At 42.7% G+C, this 27126-nt stretch overlaps 1 protein-coding gene across 1 annotated transcript in view; it reads right to left on the minus strand.

Moving 5' to 3' along the window:
* The window catches only part of ITPR3 (inositol 1,4,5-trisphosphate receptor type 3), a 467836-nt gene that overhangs the window by 316473 nt on the left and 124237 nt on the right, over positions 1 to 27126 (minus strand). The window contains exon 3 of the mRNA XM_069238858.1: positions 18591 to 18712. Within this exon, the coding sequence (XP_069094959.1) occupies positions 18591 to 18712 (122 nt within the window). The remainder of the gene's footprint in view (positions 1 to 18590; positions 18713 to 27126) is intronic.

Consider the following 27126-nt stretch of genomic DNA (forward strand, 5'->3'; position numbering starts at 1 on the left):
AACTTTTATTGAGGTGACCCAGTGAGTCCTTGTTCTCACCATGGTGTCCCGTCCCGTTTTTAGTCGCACCAGCAGTTACCACTATTAAAGTGTAGACTACACACAGGTGACTGCTTAGGTGCTTTTATACCCCCCTAGCTTAGCTGGATCCCATTATTTCCAGATAAAATTTATTTACACACTCCCTCCCGTTCTTTTAACGGCGAGGTTGAGTCCGCCCAGGTGGTACTATCCTACCTGGGTGGGGCGAGGTGGTCAAATGATGAAGCATGACACTATATAGTGTGTGAGACCACCTAGTCCATAAAAGGAAATCCCCCCCTACACCTGTCACAGCACCCACACCACGCATTCTATGAACCCAAAGAGGTCCAGGAGCCCACGGACAGTCTCCTGTGTACAGAGCTCTATATCATCGGTGAACCCCATACTTTCTTGTGGTAACTAGTCTTTCAAAGAGGGAGCTAGTATGGAACGTTTCCCACCAAATATATTTCTAATCTCAACTCTCTGGTAGTGTGATTATAGATTAGAGTGTTGCATACTAGAGTGGATTGGTGTAGAGTGCAATGGTGTACAGTACAGTGGTCCAGCGTAACGATGAGCGGCACAGAGTGCAGTGGCATAGAGTGCTGAAGAGTGCAGTGACGTAGAGTGGAGTGATGTTGAGTAGAGTTGTGTAGAGTGCAGTGTCATAGAGTGGTGTGTTCCGGAGTGGAGTGTCGTAGAGTGCAGTGGCATAGATAGCAGTGGTGTTGCGTAGAGTGGTGTAGAGTGCAGTGGCATTGAGTACAGTGGTGTAGTGGCATAGAATAGAGTGTTGCAGAGTAGAGTGACTTAGACTACAGTGGTGTAGAGTGCAGTTTCATAGAATTCAGTAGTGTACAATGCAGTGCCATAAAATGCAGTGGCATATATTAGAGTGGTGCACAGTAAAGTGCGATGTTGCTGAGTGCAGTGGTGCAGACTAGAGTGCCATAGAGTGCAGTGGCATAGAGTACAGAGGTGTATAATGCAGTGTCATAGGGTGTTGCAGAGTGGAGTGGCACATAGGGCAGTGGCATAGAGTTGAGTGATGCAGAGTGCTTTGGCATAGAGTGCCGTGATGAAGAGTAGAGTGGTGTGGATTGGATTGGCTTAGAGTGCAGTAGTGCATAGTAGAGTGGTGTAGAGTTCAGTGGTTTAGAGTGGTGTACAGTGCACTGATTTAGAGTGCATTGGTGTAGAGTGCGGTGATGCACAGCTGAGTGCAGTAGTGTAGAGTGCACTGATGTAGAGTGGTGTGGATTGGATTGGCTTAGAGTGCAGTAGTGCATAGTAGAGTGGTGTAGAGTTCAGTGGTTTAGAGTGGTGTACAGTGCACTGATTTAGAGTGCATTGGTGTAGAGTGCGGTGATGCACAGCTGAGTGCAGTAGTGTAGAGTGCACTGATGTAGAGTGCATTGGTGTAGAGTGCAGTGGTGCTGGTGCAGTGCTGTAGAGTGGTTTAAAGTAGAGTGGTGTACAGTGCAGTAGAGTGCAGTGGCATAGAGAACAGTGGAGTATAGTGCAGTGGCATAGAGTGCAGTTGCATGGAGTAGGTTGTTTCAAAGGAGTGAAGTGGCGCATTGTGGAGTGGTGATGGATAGAGCCAGTGGCATATAGTAGAGTGGGGTAGAGTGTAGTGGCATAGAGTAAAGTGCTGTAGCGTAAAGTGGTGTAGAGTGCAGTGCTGTAGAGTAGATTAGAGTGGATAGCAATGGATTGGTGAGGAGTGCAAGTGCATTGACTGAAGTGCACTGGTGTAGTGTTTTGGCATAGAATGCAGTGTTGCAGAGTGGTGTGGAGTGGCGTAGAGTGGAACTGGGCAGAGTGAATTGGGTGGCCCATACTGGAGTGGTATGGAGCGCAGTTGCGAAGAGTGCTGTGGTGTAGAGTAGAGTTGCATAGAGAGCATTGGCATAGAGTAGAGTAGTGCAGAGTGGAGTAAAGCACAGTGGTGCAAAATGCAGTGGAGCAGAGTGCAGTGGCATGGAGTAGTGCAGAGTAAAATTCAGTGGCATGAAGTGGTGCAGAGTAGAGTGGAGTGGTATAGAGTGGAGTATGCATGCAGTATGCACACTGCCATTACAGACAGCACATTTTCAATTGAAATTACCATTTCATTTGCAAAGACGTACAGTTTAACTGATAAAACTTTAACAGTGTACAAACAACATTGTGTGGAAATGGTGTATTAATTTGTTTTGATCATATTAAAGTATGTTTCCAACACACTTCCGAAGTAATAAAAAATGTGCTTCCTTTGTGCGGTTCGAATTCTGATATATTCTGAAATACTTGCACAGTTTGTTTAAATTTTGCTGTGTGCTACAAAAAAAAACTTTACTACCCCAAGTATCCAGCAAGATTGTCACATACATCCTCTCACCTTGAAGTCAGAGAAAGAAAAGTAAACAGCAAGCTCCCTGGAAGACAGAGTCTGCCATTTGACCTCTGTCTTTGAATGCACAGCAAATGTGACAAGATAATGACAAGATTTACAGAACTAAATTATTGTGCAAACAATAAATACCTGGTTTCATTCAAACTGCCAAACTACTGAAGTTAGCAATTACTTGGGAACGTTTTGAAATGTTTTGTAAAACACCAGCAGGGAGCACGTCACAGGGGCTAGTGAGGTTTGGCATGACAGTTACCTTGCAGTCAAAGACGTCTCCAGTACAGTTCCAAGCTCTACGGGCTAACCATCATAGACATTAAGGGAGTGGTCCTGATTCAAGTAATGCATGATGTTGAAGATGCTGAAGGATGCTGAGGATTCTGGTCCTCTAGCAGAGGTCTTCATGGGGCCACCCCTCTATCCATGACCATGATGGGGTGACAGTAGCCACAGAGGTTGATGTCCCTCGAAGTCTGGTTGAAGTCAACCATGAACCAGTTGCCACTGGTCTACTCCTCTCCAGTTACAGCAAAACCAGCAGTTCCCTTTAACTCAGGCTAGTGTCTGTTTTGAGCTACCAAACGGCACTCTGATGACTCTCCTGGGGTCAGCAGACTTGGGTGCAACTTTTGAGTGCCAAGACTTAGCCTCCCTGGGTACCCTTTTGTGGTCAGTGATGATCAGACAATCTTGGCTACCAACTCACCAAGGCAGGCTTCTTCAGCTTTTGTGGCCCTGTAGTTGTAAAAGGAAGTTAGCCAACTGACTCTCGAAATCACTTCTTCTGTCTGGGGCTCGGGATGACTTTTCCTTGAGCAGGGCACCACAGGCACAGTTCTCTCTTTGCTACCCCAAGGATCAGTGGGTGCCATGCAGCCTTTGGTGCAGCCTCTCTTTACCAGGTCCAGAGAACAGCAGAGGTGTTCTTCTTTGGTCGCCTCTCCAGTGCAGACATGATCTGACGTTTGGGTGCCAGGTGTGCTCAGAATGTGCCCTCGGGGATGCAGTGGCTACAAGATCCCCTGCCACCTGATGACATCTTCCTGTCGGGTGTGGCAGTTAGCTGTCCCAGAATGCGATATTCTATCCACTCCGAGATGGCAGAACCCCTCTCTTGATGTGTGGAGCTTGATAGCCCTCCATAGAAGTGTGGCTACCTGAGGACTAAACACATACAGAAAAAGTGGTTTGACAACTGTTTCCCCCTCTCTGTCCCCAACACCAACATCCCTACCAGAACAAAGAATAGCCCATCTAATGTGTGCCCACCATTTGCCCTTCAAAGGCAGCTTCCCCTTTGAAGCTCGCCTTTTGGGATCATACCCCATTTGGCCTTCCTGTCAGGAAGAGATAACACCTCTTCCACACACTCATTTGTATTCCTTCGTGAGAGTCGTTCACACCTCCCTTCACAATTGCAGAAGGCTGTCTCATGGCCAACAACTATAAACAGTCACTGAAAAATGTGGGCAACAGAATGGCAAATTTCTAACGTTGACATTTACTTCAAAATGGCATTAAATTCAACATGGTCATCAAGTCAGGTTTAATGTAAAGTTTCCTTGATACCTTGAAGTACCAACTTTAGCTGTCCCACTCAGACGCTAGCACAGTTGAGCTGTCACCATGTAACCCTGAACATTCCAATGAGGCTACTTGCCTCTCTAAAGTAAAAACAGCAACTTGGAGTTTTTGCTGTTAGGACATAGGCACTTGGACTTTCAGTTGTCTTGGTGTTGACTTCAGCTGCTGGATTCCTGGAAGTGGGAGCAACTTGCCTTTGGAGGACACTTTCATTATGGTTAAAGGGTAAATAGAGTTGAGATCTCTTACTATGTATAGTGCTTTCCCTAAAATATCCAAATGTACCTCTCCCATACCTAAGATTTGAACACCCCTAGTATTCTGTCAACCTCAATACATCGACCCTCACTGTCTCTCAATAGTTAATTTCCAAATCTCCTGGGGACTTGTCTTTACCCACAGGTGATCATCCCCAGTGGTAAAGCAATGTAACATGGACCCTACTGCAAGCACAGAAGATGTTCACTCCTACCTTGAAATTGATCAAGTGTGGGACAAGTATGGTCACGGGAGTATAATTCTAGGTACTTAATAGATCCAATTAATGGTGCAGAGTTGATCAACATGGATGGCATGCAAAACCATCCTATTTGTGCGCTCAAAGGTGCAGGGGCTAGGACGGTTTTGCCTGATGAGACTCTTCGACACATGGATTCTTGGGTTGAAACAACAATATTGGCTTTCTATAAATGCTTGTTTAAAAATACACACATTCCCAAATGACAGACATTAGTCTCTATAAATTACTGCAGGACCAGTTTCAATATCTGTATCTCTATGATTTGTAAATATTGCACACATCACAGATCACTATGCCATTTGCAGTATTTGGAATTTTGTTTTAGTATTTACATCATTATTTGGTAGTATACATAAATGTTTCAGTGTTTATGCAATAGTGGGCCCTATGTTTTTGATTTGTTTTAATTTTGTAAATATTTTTTCTTTCAGACTTGTGCTCTTCCTTAATATTTTCCGCATGACAAAACTGAAATAAAATAGAACTGCTTTTAGGTCTGATTAAACAAATATTCTGCTTGTGGGATAGAACATTTTTCAGGCTCCAGGCCCTGTGAAATAAAGTTAAAATGTGTTTACCGCCATGCTTTTTTTTGGGAAACTGCTGAAAAGGCATTCTACAACCCTGCCTTCATGTGGGAACCCTTTGTGAGTGTGCCGAAGCAGAGTCTTTGTGATGTGTAAGTGTGGTAGGTGACAGTTCCTCCCCCTCATCCTGACAGAAATGCCGTATCCTGACAATACCTATCCCCTTCTGTCTCACTGTCTGGGAGGAATACACAAAGACCAACTGCCAGCTACACCTAGCCATATGACCCACGATACAGGCTGCAGGTACCAAATGATGAGGACAGGAACATGCCAATTTTATAAAAGTGGCATTTTCAGAATTGTGACTTAAAATCCAACTTTATAATTAAAGAGGGTTTTACATTACAATTCTTTAGTGACCAAGCTCCATCCTTCCTGCCTGCTCCCAGTTGAAAATTGTCACATATTAAATGTAATGAGGTAATCAAATGTTATCCTATGGGAGAGGTAGGCCTTGCAGTAGTGAAAACAAATTGAAGGGATTTTCACTACCAGGACATGTAAACCTTAAAGGTACATGCCCCGCTTTTGAATAAATGGCACCCTGTCCTCTGCGCTGTGTGGGTCCTACCATGAGGGTGACCTAGATGTATCAAGGGGGGCGGTTTAGCTCTAAAAAATGTTTATTTTGCCAGCTCAAAAAGACAGATTAAAAACTGTGCACAGAAGCTGCAGAGGTAGGCCTAGGACATGTTTGAAAGGCTACTTAGGTGGGTTGCACAATAAGTGATGCAGGCCCACTAGTAGCATTTCATTTACAGGCCCTGGTTACAGGCAGTACCACTTTACTAGGGACTTACAAGTAAATGAAATTTGTCAATTGACTATTAGCCAGTGTTACCGTGTTTTAGGGAGAGTGCACAAGCAGTTTAGCAATGGTTAGCCATGGTAAAGTACGCAGAGTACTAAGGCCTGCAAAAGCAAAGTCAGCAAAAACAGTAGGATTGAAGGCAAAAAGTTGGCCACACCAAAGATGTTAGGTCTAACCAACCGGAAGTAAGAAAGTAATCTCAGTGTCAAGGGCGGTGGCCAACTTATTTGGCTAGATAGAGGACAAATGAGTGACTCACATCTGTATGTATAAATTATTTCATTTTGCTCTCTTAAATAACTAGAAAGTAAATAATTCCTTTCGTACTTTCCATCCCGCCTCTCTATCTCTCATCCCAATACTTTCACACTACTATGAACTCCTAAACATCCATCTCAGATTTGACCACTCCATTTTAGCCACACCACCCAACTAACAAGCACCAACAGCCACTACTTACAAAAACTAACTATGCCCCCTTCTAAATCTATTCCCATCATTCTATGTCTACTCCAAATTCCTCTTTAAACCCATTCCTATCATTGTCTCCCTACACCAAACTGTACTGAACGCACATGAAATCAAGAATCAAGAGCACACACCTAACACAACTAATGCAGAAGAAATAGAAAAAAACACATTTGTACTAACCTACTAACTACTAATCTTGTGCTCCAGACAAGTGTGCTACTTGCTGAAATAGCACATCAATGACTCGTCAGGGGTTGTTAGCATTATTTAAATACATTTACAATGTACATGTAAAAAACAAATGTTCCACTTTTTAATATACAGCACCCTATTGTAGGGCTCAATAGGCCTGCCTTAGGTGTGATATAAATATATTAAAAAGTAGGGTCTGGGCGTTGTTATTAGTTTAAATTGAAAAATTTGGCAGTTCAGAAACTGTTCTGCCAGCCAGTAGTGGGAACAGTATTCCCAGATGTAGGTCCCAGTGGATCACTATGCCTGGTTCATGAGGGTTGATATCCCAAAACGGGTCCCAAGATGCTTGTTTCCAGTCCAGGGAGGACCTGACCTGGCAGTTCGGGTTGGACTGTTCCCAAGAGGAGGAGGATCAAGACTGATTTCCTTATGGCTGGGCTCAAACTGAAATGGGTTGGCCAGCAAAAAACGATGGCTATAGACCCAGATCTGTGACTGGGGGTGAATGTTTGACGTTGTTCAGCATTCTGTCCATCATCTGTTCTTTTTGCATCTGCCAGCCAGTAATGGCAGGCTGGGACTCTTAATTTGCTTTGCCAGGGTCATGGTGGCACAATAAGTGCTACAGTTCGCAAGGGATACTTTAATTTACAGGCCCTGGGTACTCCTGGTACCATATACTACGAACTTATAAGTATATTAATTTACGCCAGTTGTGATTGAGGCAATCAAACACCCTTTTAAGGGTCAGAGAACAGGCACTGAGGCCTGTTTGAGAGGGCCCAGTTCACTCTGAGTCAAAAAAACAGCAGCATCAGTTCAAAATGTTGGGAGTGATCATGCAAAAAGTGGCATTTTCTAACAGTATCTGTCCCTTTTATCTTTGAAAACCTCTCTCTCTATTTAACCTGCCTCTTTCAGTCTCTGTGTAATACTCAATTGCTTTAGGTTTCTCTTTCTTATAAAAATGGATCCTTTGGCAAATGTGGGCTCAAGATAAGTGTACGTAGTGAGTCCTTCAGTCTTTTAATCTCTCCCTCTCTAGATCTAATCTCTTTTCTTCGCATCTCCTCTCCCTCACTTCAGATTACTTCCGCTGGTGTTTTCCCTGGTAAGGAGATCGTATAAGCAGGTGGATCGGAGGAGACCAAAGCACATGACCGGGAGGGCGAATGAGACAAGCAGGAGAAAAGCAAACATCTTAACCTCGCCCCAGACCTCAGGCAGAAATACAATTACCAGCAGCAGGAAGTACCTGATGTCATTGCTAACCACAACTGAAATCCACGCCGTGTCCCCAGATTCCACTTGAATTTGCTTTTGTAGTCATGTTTGTCTTTCTAACGAAGTTCAATAAAACTGCAAACTTCCTAAGAAGTGCTACTAGTGCGAAACCACCCACCAGGAGGGAAAAAGAAGAATAGCTGCCCTCTTCCCACAGTCATTCTTGCCGCTGGGCGGAAATGTCGACTTGATTTTACCGGACAGACGAATTAAGAGGAAGTGGACGATTTTATTTCGAAGTGTCTTAATATGGGCTCTTTATTTTCAGAACGCCATACTTTTAACTAGAGTTCAAGACTTGTGGACATTTTAAGTCACGAAAAAAGCGAGGAACAGGAGGTTTGAAGCCACTGAGTTCCACAGACTGCAGCATATTTAAAACATCACTTCATCTTCGGAACCTTTTAAAGTATTCTTAAAGTGGTCTCCGAGCGGTCCCTTTCCCGTCACTGTGTCTTCAAGTACTTATGTATATATCCGACTGGCTGATCTGCCTCTACATCCTGGGCCTTTTAAGCAGAGGCGGAAGGTTTTTACTTGGCACTCCATGGAAGGTGTTTAGTCCAAACTCTTAATCATGGAAGTATTCCTATAGCAAGAAAATAGTAACGGCCTCCACATTTTTGGCATTGAATATTTTGGCTCCCTCTTCTAAAAAGTTAAGTGAAGCTCTGCCAACCAGGTCTCCTATTTCAGGCCTGGGGAGTCTCCTTGGCACAATGGAGACAGGATGAACTCCCAGGCAGGCGGCAACCGGCTTCCATTGTACAACACAGAAAAATAGAATTACCCCATACTTCAGTCATGTACCTATATATATAGGATGTCGGCTTCTCAGACAGCGGCACTCTGGAGCAGCCGGGCTGGGCCTTGGCAGTACAGCGGCGTAATCCTCAGGTGCCAATCCTACTGCATTGAGGCATCCATCAGCCTTCCATTGTACCTGAGGGTTCCCGTTCTCCACACCCAGTACACATCGCTGTGTATGCGGTTGTTTGTTTTGGATCATTAACAATGACGGATACCGAGAGCCTGTTTGAAGTTTCCTCTGTGATTTTGCATGCGCTGAAACTTCCACTTCCTTTTGCAGTCGGCTACATGACAACGTCACGCTGCTCTTCATGTCTAACAACAACGCCAAGTTATGACGGGGTTACCAGAGTCTGCATTTGTGTTTCATTTCGTGATAAGATTCGGGAGAGATATATGCAATAGTTACACAAATTGAATTGTGAATTTTATAACAATGCTCACTGGTCGCATGCCAATCTAAAGCACATTTGTTGGTCTCAAACATGATACAACGCGAGGGGTGCGGGGGCCTTTGTTACGCCATACGCCACTGCTTCTGAGAAAATACTTCCCCATTGGCTCTAACACCACTTGTCATGAACACACAGTTGGACAATTACGTGGTTTTATGATGCTTTATGCCGTTGGCATATGTCTGTGAGTAGTGAATTTTCCTATCAGGGTCTCACTTGACCATCTTTTGGCGCACTGTGTGTGATGGGGTTTCTTGGGTCATGTTTATCTCTCTGATAGTGTCTGGTCTTGGAAGTGTTTTGCAGCCTTTCAACCTAGACTATGAGCATGAGGAACAGATTTCAGGTAGTCCCTGGAGGAGTTTCACAATGGGGATTTGTGTCTAAAATCCCTCCACATAGCCAATCACCGTTGGCAGTCTTATTTGCCATTTTTGTGTTCCAGATACTCTATATATGTGTTAGGACTGCAGCCTTTTCATATGGTCTACGTGGCTACATATTGCGTAGTTATGAAGCTACTCAGGGTGTCATAAAAGAAACCAAAAGACATTCCAGTTGGTGTTCACCCTTTCCTGGATGGCAGAAATGAGGACTCATGAACATAAAGCAGACTCCATTTTACAGATTAACATCTTTGAACCATCAGATAGCAAATGGACATCTAAGTTATCCTGGTCCTGATGCTCATTGGTACCTTTCAATTTTGTACAGAAATTTGACAAGTAAACAGAGTGTCCATCTTTATCGCCTACCCCATGCCAAGGGTTGATAAGCTATTTCAAAGAGTTGGCAGGGTCATACATTTTAATCCTCTTTAACTCACCAAATGGTGTTGACAGGTTTTGTTGATATCCTCTCAACAATATAAGAATGCCTTCTCAACACCTCAAGGACTCTTCCAACTTAGTGTATTTCCCTTTTTTTGTTACATGCGCCCCGTAAACTTCAGATGACTGATGAATAGGTTATTAGAAGCTCTCCAAGAATACTCCTCAGCATAACTGGATGGCACCATAGTATTCAGTCCTTCTTGGACATCTCATATCAAACACCTACAGAAAGTTTTGGATCCATTAGGCATGCTCAGCAACAAATCCAGACAGATGCAGGTTGGCAGCAAGAAACATGAAGTATCTCGGGTACACATCTATAGAAAGTACAGTGAAACCTCAAACGGCGAAAATAGCAGCATTAAACAGATTACCAGGCCTCCTATTAAGGACGAGCTGAGAAAATTCTTTGTTTTTATTGGGGACTTCAGACACTCTATTTCAAACGTTTCCTCTATAACTTCTACACTCTCGGCCTTACAACAGAAGACCAGTCCTAATTAGATGCTTTGAGCAGACATACATGAGAAGGCTTTTCCTTCAGGGGAATTACAACATGCTAGGGCACGGCAGTGCCCCGATTTCTCCCTTCTGTTTATAGTGCATACTGACAAATTAGGGGTAGGATTGTTGCAGTTACCACCCAAGACCTTCCTGATCGAGTATATCCTATATCATATATCTGCTATATGGTGTTCTGTCACAAACTGGCATAATCAACACTGGCGAAGGAGTGTCTGGTGAATCGGGTGGCAGTGGATGCTATTAGTTGCTGGGTCAGCATTTCTGGGTCTGCAGTGGCTAATCATGCTCCTCTCAAGTCATTATCACTTTGCAAAGAAAGTAGCTCCTGAATTGGTTCCCAGCCCTTCAACTCTTTTCCTATATAGTTACGCACTGGACCAGGGCAGTGAATGGCAACATGAAAAGCTTTTTGCTGTTATCTGGTCTGGCCATGCACGAAAGCTTAAGGGATGCTGTCAACAATGTTCCCCACATAGAACCCAATTTTCCATCGCTACTGTGCACTTGATTTGTGGGCCCGCCTCATCCTCGACGTACCCCGCAACAGCCACATCTCCGCACACCTGAGACACCTGCATTGGCTCCCAGTCAGCAAAAGGATCACCTTCCGTCTTCTCACCCACGCACACAAAGCCCTCCACAACAAGGGACCGGAATACCTCAACAGACGCCTCAGCTTCTACGTCCCCACCCGCCCCCTCCGCTCCGCTGGCCTCGCACTTGCTGCCGTCCCTCGCACCCGCCGCTCCACGGCGGGTGGGAGATCTTTCTCCTTCCTGGCGGCCAAGACCTGGAACTCCCTCCCCACCAGCCTCAGGACCACCCAGGACCACTCCGCTTTCCGGAGACTCCTAAAGACTTGGCTGTTCGAGCAGCGATAACCCCCCCTTTCCCCCCTAGCGCCTTGAGACCCGCACGGGTGAGTAGCGCGCTTTATAAATGTTAATGATTTGATTTGATTTGATTTGATTTTAAAAGGTTTGGTATATACTTACCCAAGCACTACAAATAGGGACTGGCAGACTGGGCCCATTCCCTTCTACTTCGGTTGGACTTACCAAACAGGTTGCTTCAAACAAAGGGTCAACAGATACTAAGATGCTACTGCGGTGGAGCAGACTATGCTCCATCAGGTTGGAGCCAGACTGGCTTCTGTGGCAGGGAGCCAGACAAGTTCTGCCAGATATGTGGGAGACACCATCATCAAAATGAATAGACTGATACGAGAAGGGTTAGGGATGAGCTGTAAATAGGGCATGGCTGACAACAAAGGTGCTGGAACAAATTTTAGAGTGGGGGTGGTGCCCAGTAGCCACCTCAGTAAAGGTGTAGGGGATATGTGGCATGTAATCTTTGAAAATAACATAGACGCTGCCAGAAGAAATATATCTGAGTAGCCCTTTATTGTTAATTCTGTAACTCCAGGCACGGCTCCTCTATTAGGGCGGAGGAACGTCACTCTCCGCCAGCAGCAGCCGCTGCAAATCATCTTTAACAAACGAAAAGATAATAAACCATGTTTATTATTTTTTCATTTTTTAAAGGGGCGGGGAATTGGGGATGACAAGATGAGGGGAGTTCACTGTGCACTCCCCTCACTGTGCATGTATGTTTGGCTGGACATCTCGGGCCAGCCAAACATACATGCACAGTAGGCTCTCTCCAGCCCAGCAACACAGTTGCTGGGCTGGAGATAGCATGCACAGGCTCCCAGTCTACTTGGGGGCACCCTGGCTGGGCGCTCCCAGCCAATTCTGAAGCTGTTCTGAGCAGCGTCAGGATTGGCCGCAGGGCAGGCTGGGAGCCTGTGCCTGCAGTGCAGGAGAGGAGCGGAGCGGCGCGGGAGCAGGTAAGTGATTTAAAAAAAATTGTTTTATTAATTTGCCCCTGCAACCCCCGTCCCTCCCGCGCCCCCCGCGCTGCCCCAACAAAGCCCCACAAGCTGCTCCTGTGTAAATCTTTGAATATTTATGGGGTGCTGTAGAAGCCCCCACACTCCTCTACTGGCTGACAGACAACTGACTCTGGTTTCACATATAAGAAGGGGGGCTGTCAGTGGGAGGCTCCACTCCCTTTACCGATCACAAATAAAATTGGATTTCAGAAGATGGGATCTAGCCCTCCAAAGAAGTATCAATATCAGGGAGAAAAGGTAAGAGAGAACCGCTGAAATAAAAGGGCCTGTCCTGACTGAACCTCTCTTTCATCTATAACTTTGAGATCCGTTGAAATGAAAGGCCCTGCCTTGACAGAATCTCTTTCTCTTCTACCTGCAGGTGATGACCATTACTCAAGCAGTCTGTAATAGGATACAAACTGTCTTGATTTGTCTAACGAAATGGAACATTAAGGAAAAGACAGTTCTGAGCAGAAGTCTTGAAACTGTAGGACGTGCCCCACTGGGAGTCAGTGGCTGAATTCCCATGCAGGAGCATTGTTTTATCTCTCAGCTGCTGGCTCAGCCAGCGGCATGAGAAGGGAGGGGCGGGGCTGGGTGCACAGAAGGCAGGATAGGTGAGAGGGAGGAGGAGAGAGTGCACCTAAGTGTGCATGTGTGTTTGGCCGGCCGTCGTCAGCCGGCCAAACACATATGAGCACTTAGGTTTCTCCAGCCCGTCTGTGTTGAATAGCTGGGCTGGACTGGAGAAACTGCACAGACCCCAAGGCAGTCTCTGAGCGGCAGTCCAAGCTGCTCAGACCAATCCTGATGCTGCGTTCATGCTGGGTTTAGCAAATGCTGGAACACCAGAAGAAGAGAAGCGAGGAAGCGCAATGTGAAGAGGTATGTTTAAAAAAAAAAAATGACCGCCCCCGTACCCTCACCCCTGGCCCGCCCCTCCCCTTGAGATTTGCAGCGACCGCCGCTAAGTGTGAAAAAAAGATGGCCTGGAAGAGCAACCTTCTTTATTTGGTGTGTTGCCATGTTGACTTCATTTCCAAGCAGCGGCTGACATTCTTTAAAAAACGCATGGGAACTGTTATCCTGTGATCCTGAGTGCTACAGGGTGGGCTCGAAGATGTTGCTAAAAAGAACACGATTTTCTGTAACTATTGTGTTATTTTTTCAACTACAGGTAACTTCATATAAACTAACAGACACAGCCAGGCGCATGAAGGCTGACACCCCACTTCTGAAAAGAAAAATAAATGCAAATTAAACTAATCTGTTGAAAAGGCACTCTTCAAAACAAATCGAGTGCAATCCATTTTTTTCTTTTTTTTTCCAAAATCCTAATGTTTGAGAAGGTCACAAGATCGGTCAAAGTTGACTGATAGTCTGTCGTGTCAGGTAAATGCCAGTTCCTCTTTTTTAGTGAGTGAAACCAACACTGTTTTAGAGTCCTGGATCAAAACTATATTGTTGACTTCCTTTATTCTCAAGGTCATATTTTCCTTCTATTTGCAATACTGGAATTTTTCTAAAAAGAATTCACATTACATTCCTTAGCCATGTGTAGGTTCTATACTCAGAACTTGTAGAGAAGTCTGCATCCAATATGTATTCTTATGTGAACTACATGCATTTTCATAAACACCTTGTTCAACTCAATTAAAGGGATATGTGGGGATACATGTGAACTAGAATGAGTATTTGTGCATAGGAGTAGGAATAATTAAACTTACCCAAACCTCTATTATTGTTCAGAGTAATTTAACTCAAGAATGAGAGGTTAATGAAAAGATCAACATTAATTGAGGTCTTTTTTGTCAAAAAATTAATTCTCTGCAAATCCCTAAACCAAGCAAGATTTTTACCTTCATCAAAGCTAAGATTATAGACCTGGTACAAATATATCTGAAATGTGCTTTGATGAAAGCAGGGCAGCAGTAGTCCGTTGTTGGAAGAAAGGTTTTGATGGTGCTCAGGATATTTGTGTTGCCATCTAATATAAGATAAAGAAGCCCCACTCCCCTCCCACCCATCTAAAGGATGAGGAGCTATTTCCGAAACAGAGTTGGACACTGTACCTTTTGTGTTATGAAACCCCAGTTTGTAATGTAATTACCGCATATGCCTGTGTGTCTGACCAGAGAATCAGAAAATTTAATTTGTGTTCTAAAAATACCAAAGGAGCCTGTCAACCAAACTCTTGGCTCCTCTGCATTATTTAGAGTCTGGTAGACAGAGAGCTTTCCAACGATGGTGCCCCGGTTGACTATTTGGTTTTGAGTTGAATACTTTTGTCAACATTTTTTCCTACACTTTACTATGGGAAGACTCTTAAGTATCTGGAGAACTCTGATTATACTTTATTGCTTCAGAACTTCTTAATGTGAATGCAATATCAAATCCACAGAAAGTAATTGATGATTCAATCTTACTGCCCTAAAGCTGCTTCTGATGCATAAATGAGCTCCTATGATTACAGTAGTTGTGTTTTCTGTGTTACTTATAAAAGGTTTCAGCTCCACTAACATAAAATTCAGAATTACCAGCCTGGCTGCTTTAATATTAAATTAGGGTAGGCAAGCTGTTTCTCGTGCATAGCACCAACAATCTTGCCATGGGTTGACCCTCCACAACAGCACAAATCCTTTCCCACCCATTAAACGTATAGGACCACCACTTGTGCCCCATATGTTTAAGTGTCCATTTAGTATGTCAATCACACACCGTTTCACATACTTAGAACTTCAAGTTTAATTTTAAGCATATCACTGTAGTAATTGTTTTTAAATGTATTTTATTTTCTATTCACTTTCTTAATTGTAAAGAAATACGAAATATTGTTTACTTTTAAAAATTCTTACTTTTGACACTGTGTTATCAAGTTAGAGCTTAATTTTGTTTATTCTAAATTACGTTTTTTGTGCTGTAAGTTGCAGTGTTCATTTTAGTCGAAAACGTTACAGGACGTTCATGTCATTGAAAAGACGTTTCTGAGAGGTAACTTTGGCAAAATATATTTTGATGAACAATTTTAAGGCCATGATACATTTATAAAGACTCCAAACCTGTACTGCATGTTTACAGAAGAATAAGGAACTCCAGTGCTGGTTCCAGACACTAACCGTAGGAAGTCCCTAAAAGTTTAAATTTCATGGAAAATGAAATCAAGTCTCTTGCAGATCCATTGAATCTTCCAAGCACCACATGTCTTGTTTTTGAAAGATGACCTAAGCCTCTGAAGTACTAACACCTTAAATTATTTTTCCTTAGTGCCCTTTGGTTCAGGATTGACAGATGACCACGGCCTTTTAAGGGTACCAGTATGTCCCTAAATGAGCCTTAATATAAACCTTTCAGATGATGTACTTGACTGACCTCGTTTTGCCAAGAAAACAGCAGATTGCAAATCTTCAGCAATATTTCACATCTGGGCCAATTCTCAAAGGTTTATGTAGATTTTTATGGCTGTACACCAGTCTGATTGCTAATGGCACTTTCCTCTTTACGTTGGCTTCTCCTCTTATGAAGAAGAATGGCCAGAATTCAGATGGATTTTGGATTAGTGGCCCGCTTCACCGTTCCAACAGAACCACGGTTGCTTATTCACATAAATTACCTCTTGATTATTTGCCTTTGTCGCTTAGCTAAACTGGAATGCTGATGTCATTGAGGAGTCTGGAAGTGGATCAAGTACCTCATCAGTTGTTTACTGAGCCTCTATGATTTTGACCTTTGATTAAGGTTTCCCATCTCTTTGGCAGTGTCTGTCTCAGATCAAACGAAAGTTCCGAGAAGAAACGTCTACAGAACAAAGAGCATCTTTTTCCACCTTAATGCACCTGTTTCTGATGTTCCACTGCCCAAGTGTTTTCAACTAGGATTGTTGTTCAGTTTTTCAGATGAGCACATTTTAAGGTCAGAAATAGGAACCAAACACTCAAAGGCTTCTTTCAGTTTAACTTAATTCAAGTTGTGAAGTCTCAGCGGTATGTTCTGCTGGTGTATTTCCTTTTTTACATTGAATAACTCCCTGTGCACAGTGCTTAATTTGAGGCGTATGTTGCCGGTGGGGGTCACCGGCAGTTTTTTTTTGAGGACCGACACTGATTTTTCCTCATCAAACATTTCCCGAGTGCAAAGGAGTGAAAACACACAAACGGAAAAAAGGTAGAAAAGAAAGGCGGCAAAACGGCCCTAAAGTGAGACAGCAGGGACCTGCAGGAGTGAGATAGAGGGGCAGGCAGTGTCTGGCAGTGCATTAAAGAGACATGTGGTGAATTTGAGACTATGCAGTCTCGGTCCTCCGCGCCATGACATTTAATAGCGCCAGCCACCGGCTTTGGAGCAGTGCTTTGGGCACTGGCCTCATCATTTTCCAAATCAAGCACTGCATGTGCCTCTCCCTGCAAGTTCTTGCTGCACAACTTAGACACCTAGATTCAAGTCACCCAGGAGCATGAAGCCTGACCTCACCTAGATATTATCTTCTATTTTCTTTTTAATGAAGATAATGTACTGCCACAATTTAAGCCCTTAAAGTGATTTCCAAAACAAATCGATTGCAATCCATTTTTTTACTTTTTTTTCCCCAAAATCCTAATGTTTGAGAAGGTCACAAGATCTGTCAAAGTTGACTGATAGTCTGTCGTGCCAGGTAAATGCCAGTTCCTCTTTTTCAGTGAGTGAAACCAACACTTTTTTAGAGTCCTGGATCAAAACTATATTTTTGACTTCCTTTGTTCTCAAGGACATATTTTCCTTCTATTTGCAATACTGGAATTTTTCTAAAAACAATTCACATTACATTCCCTAACCATGTGCAGGTTCCATGCTCAGAACTTGTAAAGTCTGCATCCAATATGTATTCTTATGTGAACCACATGCATTTTCATAAACATCTTTTTCCACTCAATTAAGGAGATATGTGGGGATACATGTGAACTAGAATGAGTACTTGTGCATAGGAGTAGGAATAATTAAACTTACACAAACCTCTATTATTGTTCAGAGTAATTTAACTCAAGAATGAGAGTTTAATGAAAAGATCAACATTAATTGAGGTCTTTTTTGTCAAAAAAAGAATTCTCTGCAAATCCCTAAACCAAGCAAGATTTTTACCTTCATCAAAGCTAAGATTATAGACCTGGTACAAATATATCTGAAATGTGCTTTGATGAAAGCAGGGCAGCAGTAGTCTGTTGTTGGAAGAAAGGTTTTGATGGTGCTCAGGATATTTGTGTTGCCATCTAATATAAGATAAAGAAGCCCCACTCCTCTCCCACCCATCTAAAGGATGAGGAGCTATTTCCGAAACAGAGTTGGACACTGTACCATTTGTAAAAGCAGAACTAATTGTGAGAACCTATTTTCTATATATTTCAAATCTAGTTCTAGCTTCAAGGAAGCCTTACATTTCGGAGGAGCTCTGTCTGCCTGAGCCATTAAAAATGTGCACTTGAATTCCTGCATAGCTTTAAAATATAGTAAGACCGTGATATTTATAGGTTGCCTTGACTTTTCGTAAGGCTGAAAGCTGACAAGTATTATTAGGTTTCCTGGCTTCCTCACCAGCATTTACTTTTAGAATTGTAATTGTTAGCATACAGCATTAATTTGGTAAATATTACTTTTTTTCATCTCCATTGTTTTACTGTGAACGCCTTTATGCAGCCAGCAGCACTGTGGAACATATGGGTATCATTATGCCTTACTAACGTTTGGAATATGTAAGAACATACAAATAAAACTAATAAATAAATTGTTGTTTTAGTAATAAGTTGTTTGATACACCAAGTTATCTTTATTTACATAAATAATAAAAAAAAATTAGGACAGGATATCATGTAACGTTCTGTTATCTTAGGTTTGCTAGAGGATACCGGAGACATTAGTCCACTTGTATTGCATTGTAAGGTGCCCAAATGTCTCATCCATCATGGTCTAGTCATTAGTGACAGACTTCCAGTGATATAGCCATCAACTTCAGCAAGTGACTCATTAAGGCAAACAACTCTGTTGTTCATCACATCTCTTCAATGTTCACCTTGTACCAATGCCGGAATCCTCCTCAGAACCACTCCTTAGTTTACACACTGTCCTGTGTGACGTGAAATGCTGTAGTGATAACATCTCCACTTCTACTATGCTATGATCTGAGAGCCCCCAAGACTTACAGCTTTCTACCATGCATCACTCTCACCTGGAGTTTCTGAAGCAACAGCACATCTGCAATTTTCTCTTTGTCCTGTTTCGTCTGCTTGGCCTTCCAGAACTGCTTCTGTGCAGAATATCGGCTCATGGGGCATACTTTGAAGAGACAATCTGGGGAGATAGGAATTAGAGGAAATGGGTCATTGATGAGACAATTATGATGTTCGACAAACAGAAGAGTTTGGAGCTTCATACACTTTGGAGGTTTCAATAGAAAAATTCCAATTCTATTCTTTCAAAAAGCTTTGGAGGGTACATTACCAGAATACTGAGTTTAAAATATCATGACAAAACTATCATAGCCAGAATGCTAACTACCAAAATATTGTGAATGTAAGTATAGATAGTTAGATATGGATTCACTATACTTAATTCCACATATATGCACCTTGATGATGTGTACATATACACATCATCAAAGTAAGAGAGGTTGAGATAAGGATAGTAATTCTATACTCATCAATGCATCCTGTCTCAACATTCTGGTAGTCACTATTCTAACATACAACCCTAGGAAACAGAGGGGTTCAACCACCAGATAGCTTAAATTTGTGAACCTAGGTCCTTACTGATGTAGGGGCGAGATAGTGACACCCCAAAAAAGCTCTACACATTTGTGCTACTCCAATCAATTTTCCAAACCAACTGCAGACAAGCCTTTGCTGGGTATATTTCCTTTAGCCCAGATGTAGTATTTACATGTAAATGTGTGAAGTAGTCCATCAGGTGCTAGTAGACTGCTTAGAAAATAGCCAGCTAGACTAGTATGTTGCTGACCCAGGGTACCTGCCAAATTCCTCCATCACCATGCAAATCCTAAAATTGTGCTACGCCTAAAGGTTTCAAAGCTTTAAAATGAATATGTGGAATTGCTGCATTTTGAACTCCACCGTGAAATCTCCCACATCATTACTCTTGTTGAATGTTGTATCAATGTTGTATCACATTCTTATCTTAATGTAAAGTATATGTTTCTTTTGAAATTGACCCCATATCCATCTCTGCTGGTAGCCGATTCTTCCAGGAAGATGAAATGTTAACGCAAGAGCCAGATAATGCTCCAAGTGACAAATAGAGCCTCCACCCGACACTGTCACTGCCCGTGGACAAGGGCTCGCCACTGATATATCATAATTTTGAATTCTGGCAGGGCCAACCCAGCTTTTCATTCTGCTGAGGCTGGCAAAATGAGGACCATCACACCTGTTATTTACAGTACTCAGAAATGGAAAAAACGGAAGAATTAAGCTATGTAACAAAACATGAATATTATTCCCACTAGGTATTGGGAGGCTGTGTGGCTTGTTCAAAGAACAGCAGCTTTTTAGCATAGAAACTTGTTTTTACGCTATTAAGGGAGGCATTACTCTTATCATTCACAACCTGCTTCAGATTCAAGATGGCCCTCGCCCACTGTGGCACAGGAACAAGATGGGATTCATACAATGGATGGACATAAACTATGTTTTAAGATGCCTCACCGATAAATAAATGAAAATAAATCGTATTTCATTCCGATAGACTGAAATGCTCCTTTGAGTCAAAATATCTAAGACCTGGAAAAAATCCAAATAAGCCTTGACAACTTTAATAGGTTTAGCTTCTGCATAGTTTACACATAAAAAAATACACAGAATGAAAAGAAATAGGCAGAAAGGGTGCACAAACGGGTATTGCGGAAGATAAAGAATGGTATTCTCGTGCGTACATTCTAATGCATTTTACATATTTGTGTAGCCTTTTTGAGGAAAGATACCATATGCTTGGCTGAGCACCCATAGACACAGATAAGTGCAGGGACACACATACAGGCAGACAGCTCGCTTGTACACAAGCATAGCTGCAAAACTACTATGGGGAACCTGCAGTCGGTTCTGGGCTCCTGGCCAGTAGAATTTGACATGCTGTGATTTTTAAATGTATGCTCATAATAGTAACAGCAAAACTATGGAGTGCAGCGATTTGTGATTAAACACAAAACTGGTTGAAGATGTCACACATTGATATTGGTCACTTGGCAGCTATTCACATGGATGCAGGGGGGTCACCCTGTCACTCCAATTATTTTTATGAAGACTCAAGTTCTTCCTAATGGTAGGTACCTCCATCTTCCACAGTAACATTTAATAGCTTTAGGCTAGGCACTGAACAGCATCATCAAGGGCATCCACCATGCTCTTTATAAAAGCTGTCATGCCATGGACACACCAGCAATTATAGACATCTCTCACAGAAGGGTTAGCGACTTGGTGTCAAATATACTTTATAGAACTGTGTTCACCCCAGAGCTGAGGAAAATCTACACCAGAGGCAGGTGAACTCAGCCATTATCATCCAACATCAAATCTCCCCTTCCTGGTAAATATTCTGGGTCCAGTGGTCACATGCAACTTGGACTGTGATATTGATCCGAATATCCTTCTTTTTGAGTGCCTTTTGTGGCCCACCCTTCAGAATATTAATCTTTTGCTCACAATGAGGTAGCAAACACTTTATTTGCCATGAGTTTGGTGAGACTCAGAAGGATGAACAACTTAGAACGTACTTCCAGATGAAGAATCAAATAAGAAATTGTTTTTGGAGTAAAGTAAGGTCAATCTGAACTGTGAAACAATTGCAAGATTTAGAAAATGGTGTACAATTCACTGACTTGTCTGGCAGAGCTGATTGCCAATAAAGATCATCCTACTGACCAGTCCACACTCAGAGATGGCTGCCAAACAGCAGAGGAAAGCTAGAAAGAAGTAACGTTTGCTATGCTGTCGGTGGTGTCCAACCTGGTGGATCATCCCATGCTATGCGCTACAGACCTTAGGATGGACAAAATAATTACTGATAGGGTACATCAGTTCTGTATGGTCATCCATACCAATCCGAGACATGGAGCCCTGCTCACAAGGCTCAAAGGTGCATTACAGGAGATTACAGGCCTTCAAAACAAGTTAAACATCTTGCTATTCATGAAGTCATCCAATTAGCTAGTTAGTCTTTGTATGTCATTGTTGTATCCATAAAGCTACCCACCGTGGCATGAAGGTCCTTACACAACATGTCATCTATCTTCAGAGTAGGTCCGGGAAAAGGTCTGTGAATCTAACTGAAGCATGGAACATCGCACCTCATTACTTACTTGATCCCAAAACTACATCAAGATCTATGTAAAGATGTCCAAGATTGTTCTAATGTACACAAGGTAAATACAGGGATTTGCAAAACATAATCAAATACAACATTAGGACTACATAGACACCATCTTGTTGTCCATTAAGAATATTAAATATGTTGTCATATTCAGACTATGGAGATTGTATTTTATATGCATTAGGTAAATCCCAAGAAGAGATACAACTGGTAATACATCTATTGACGAGGCCTCAAATATGATGTTATCTTTTGTATAAAGGTTGTGTGACTTCAAAGATCTATTTAATCACTGTGAAAGATGTGCAAAAGATTGAAAATGGCAGAACATGCCCTGTGGTTGCCTGGTTCATCTGACAGAGCTAATCGTAAATAAGAGGTAATACCCAAGGGAATCACAAAGTAAGTATTTGAACCTCTGAAGTACTTTCTTAATAGTAAGACTGGAACAATGGCAAAAAAGAAAACACTGACAAGCAGCTAATAGGGGAGGCTGGGTTACATCAGGAACAATATCATATGAGCTTTAAGAAGTCTCTAGCAGAAATGAGACCATTCCTGTAGATCCACGCGTATACGTGTGCATCACTGATAGTCGCTGATACTTATGTGGTGCATGACAAATTACGTTTTCTTAATATTTCTACCTGTAATATGTTTCCTCCCAGAGGATAGTTTGCCGAAAAATATATTTTGTAGGAATTAGTAATTCTTATTTATTTTATCTCTCCAGCAGACAAAAGGGGTTGAAATGAGGCTTCCCGTGTCTTTTCAGGTGGAACATAGTCAGGATGTTGCTGGTGTTCACCTGAACAAAAGATTTTAATGAAAATTCAGTGCTATTGGGTCCAGAAGGTTGACAGTTATTGTCGAGAAATGAGGCCTAAACAGAAGGGATATTGGAATCCGTTATTCATGGCTTGAATTTCAGAGAGAACAGATGAGTGGACTGAAGGTCTTCTTTCAGATAATATACTTCATCTGTATTTCCCCCATTGCAAGTCTGACTTGGGGAACTACAAAAGAGGCCATTATCCTAAAGCACTCACTACAGTTATGCAGATGAAACAAATATTTGTTTTGACTACCGAAGGAAGATTACTCACCATAGAACCAACACCTTATCTAACAAACGATCTGTAACGGATTTGCTAGTGTAATTCCTAAGGTTTTGGAGGATTTTCTAACCTGGTTGAAGGCGAGTAACAACTTACTGTGGTGCAGGCATCCTGATCAGCCAGGCATCTAGAGAGGGTAACACATTCTTTCCTGATGGCACGGATAGGTTGTCATCATGGATTGCTCTATGTAAAGGTCCTTCAGCCTCAATGAAAATAAAGAACAGGGTGCTTCAATGGTATATTAGGAATTAACCACCAGGAAGTAGCCGACACATTTCCAATGGTTCTCCCACATATCTACTAAACAAGTCTTAGGCTAATGAACTATACCATCTCCAGAGGAAAACAGTCTGCGAAGAGGCAGAATGGGACAGGGCAATGTTTTTTTTGCTCATTATTAGAAATCCTGGCCTTAGAAACCTACTGAGGCTGATGTGGTTTGTTGCACACTCTGTGGGTTTCATGCCCCAGCAGGAGGTATGTTCAGCCCCCTTCACAGTCTCAGGAGGGCAAGATGGTGGTGCTTAGGAGCCTAGAGGAAACAACTTTGAATTCGGATTTTCAGTACTATCGCCAGTAGCCATGAATCCTTGATTTAGATTCAGCATTGTTGGGCTACATACCAGGCAAGCCTCATAAAGCCACGAATTGTAGGGATACGCTCCACTCAATGAAGCAAAGCAGCATTCTTAAAATATTGGCCAGAAGCAGAAGATGGGTTTGGCTTAGTTTATAATCACCATTTCTGCGATCAGTTTTTTTTATTGTCAGGCCTGTCTGGCTTTATAAACTTCAAATAAAGGGGAAAAACATGGCTGTGCACGCAAATGCTTTGGGAATTACAGCGCCACATTGATTTGCAAACTGAAATGAACAGAGAAATACACCAAGTATAGATCTATATCTTTCTCCTGAACACAGGGAGGTAACCTAGATTTCAACCACAAGATGATTGCAACTGTTTCGAAGTTGAACATAAACAGTGTGGTAAACTCGGTAGGACCCCACACTTGAGTTAATATGTCTCAGTGTCAGAGGCATGAAGAGCATTGCAAATAAGAGGAAGGAACACATCCTCTGAATCTGTGTGATGTGAAGTGTAAGACGTATGAAAGCTGAAGGTTGAAAAGAAGGATGATTACATGAATCCATATGCCTATGGGGATGCAAACAGGGAAAAATTCTTCAGGGATACTAGGCCCCGAATCCAGTCTTTGGCATCCAACAGATTGCGCAGAGACTTGCCCGAGTTAATAATGAGTATTGATTGTGTGCTGTGCGGGTGTTTACAGCATCACACATGCCTTAATAATCACAGAATTGCAAAGGACTGTTTGTCAGCTACATGGTTTCGAATAGCTGTGGAATTTCCGTGTTTGTGGCATAGTTGCTGAAAGGCTCTGGTAGGCCTCTGTAAGGAAATCTGATTTCATGTAAATATTGTGTTAAAGGATTTAAAGCATCAGAGATAAGGGAACTTCAGAACATTGATGTTGACGCAGGTGCCTGGCAGTGAGCTAGGGAATTTGCCTTTGTTCCTCTAGTTCACCTTGGTCTTCCTTCTCACTCTCTTCAGACCCAAAGGGTCCTCGCCAGCCCAGATGAGAGGCTGAGTATTTTTATTACGTTCAGTAGGCTCTTGAGTGTGCAGCCAAACCTCAATTGCAGGTTACTTCTGACTTGTCTCCGGGGTGTCCTCTGAGGTGCAGAAGTTATTCTTAGGTATGATCACCATTGGCTGCAGGTTCCTCCCGCCCTTGCCTGGCTTCATGAATCGCGTCTTTGTTTTCTAAGCCATTCAAAGAGGTGCAGTCCTCAGAACCACCAAGTGCAGGCAGAGCAGGGAACCGCTTCCCGAGGCATAATCATCCTTTCAGACATGGAGCTTGTTGTAGGGCAAAGAACACAGGTGATCCACAGGATATGGCTATTTTAAAGGTTTGGCACCGGGGCAGAATTCCCAAAGAGGTAGTGAGCAGCCAGAGCATTGCACAGCGCAGCAGCAATAATACTTTGATGTCAGATGGGCCAGGGCTGTGGCTTCGGGGGGAGGTGTTAGGTCTGTTCTCTGATAAATAGTTGGGTGCAGGTCCTTTCAGTCAGGTATGGTGAGGTGTCTGTCGGATTTCATCTGGGTTTTTACACACACAGACAAAAACGCGTCCACACTCTCTCCCTGTCTGTTTAGAAAGACTTTAAAATGCTGGTAATTTCACAAAACAATGTGCTCTCTCTCTCACTTAGTACACCCACCAATCCGCCTTCCTCTCCCTTTCCACATCCCCTTAAGCCAGTGCTTTAAATCGGCCGGTACTGTCCGGTACTGAGTACCGGCACTTTTTTTAGTTTGAGAGTTAGAGTACCGGCACTTCTCAGAAACAAGCAGGTCCTCTGGTACAGAGTACCTGCACTTCTATTTTTTCATTTAAAGCACTGCCTTAAGCACATCTCGTGCATATTGCTTATAATGTATAACATCACGTGCCAGCATGATTGTAGAGAAATATGAGGCGAACAACCCCCCAGACATACTGACCAAGTTACGCCCTGAGAAGAGGATGTTCAGAGAGAGGTGCACATCACGGGACTCATTAATATTAATGGCGACAGACTGAACGATCTGTGTCTGAAGTCTTTTTTTGTTACCCCGAGGCTGTGTTTTTTTAACTGTCTGAATCAAATGCGTGAAGGGGATGGAAGGAAATTTTTACTCAGGGCGAGCCAGTAACAAGGTAGTCATTTTTTGGAAAAGTTTAATGAATGTTCGCACTTTCTGTTTATTCTGCTCTACCGGAAGAGCTAACAGTTGCTGTAAGAAGCAGGTTCTTGCTGTCCAACTCAGTGGCGTAAGGAAACTCGAGGGGCCCATCTGCACGCAACAAGGAGGGCCCCCACCCTTCCGAATTCACTCAGTCCAGGTGCTGTGCAGTCCTGGAACTCGGCCCCCACCCCGCACCGCAGGGGCTGCGGGGGCCTTTGTTACGCCACTGGTCCAAGTCCAATCTCTGCCTCTACTTTTTGGGCTCTTTTCCCTGAGAATTCTGCTATTTGAAGGACGAGGTCTTCGGTGGTCTAGTGTTGTGTGTGCCGCCCACCACTTCACAGTGCCTCTGCAGCAATACCCTGCTGAAAGCACGCAAAAGTCAAGCCCGTCTGTGCCCATCAGCATCCTGGATGCGCCAGACCTGCTGCCCGTTTTCGCCCCCCAATTTGATATACTCTAAAAAAATAAGTTACGTGGAAGAATGCTATAAAACGGATTCAAATATTTGTAGTAAAAATCTAAAGGAAAGTAATATCCTGGTATTAGAAGCCGTAACCCCCAAAGCAACACCTAATTTGAGATTAAATGGTATGATGCTTAATTGTCACTTGGTGAAGCCAGAGGAGTTTGCTCTCATTTTAGAGACAGACAAATTAGATATTTTATGTCTCACAGAAATGTGGCTCCAAAACTGTCCAGGTCCTGACTTTCATGCAGCGATACCCGTGGAGTATGAGTTAATTAGAAGGACAAACAAGAGTAGATGAGGGCCCGACATAATTTTCCGTTATCTTTTACAAATTTACAAAGGGTGAATTAACAAATTTTAATTTGGCTGAAGCCCTGCTTTTCACAGAGAAAACTTCAGTCAAGGCGACCATCACCTGCTTACTATTATATCAACCCCTTAGGGTGATAAAATATCTATGTCAATTTATTAATGTGTAGTTAGTTAAAACCATTGCATGTTAAATATACAGTCCTAAAAAAAACCCAATTAAAATATCACCATACTATACTGTATAACCACTATAACACAAAGTTAAGAAATTTAACTAATTGGGTTAGTTGGATATTAAAATATACTTTTAAATCAAGAAATTTGGATCTGAATTCAAACAGAAAAACCCAATGGATTAGTGACCCAAGCCGAAAGAAATGAGGGGGCCGGAGCTGGCTGATCGCTTAAAGTGTCAAGGGAAACAGAAGTCAATCATGATTGTTCAAGACATGACAAGTTCAAAAGACCCTCCCAAATTTCAACCATCTGGGAGAGCAATTTTTTAATGTGCAAGAGGAATTTAGTAGCTTTGGCCGCTAGCTGAATGTTATACCCATCTAAAAGCACCATCACCTTTGTGCGACAAGATCTAATTCATAGGGCTTTTAGTGGGGGATGTAACAGTTTCTTTCTCATTAACAGGACCACCGGACAAACACACAAGAAATGTAAAATACTTTCAGTCGACAAGCCGCAAAGACGGCAAGAAAGGTTTGGC

This window comes from Pleurodeles waltl, chromosome 6 (assembly GCF_031143425.1).
Source record: "Pleurodeles waltl isolate 20211129_DDA chromosome 6, aPleWal1.hap1.20221129, whole genome shotgun sequence".
Classification (NCBI taxonomy): Eukaryota; Metazoa; Chordata; class Amphibia; order Caudata; family Salamandridae; genus Pleurodeles; species Pleurodeles waltl.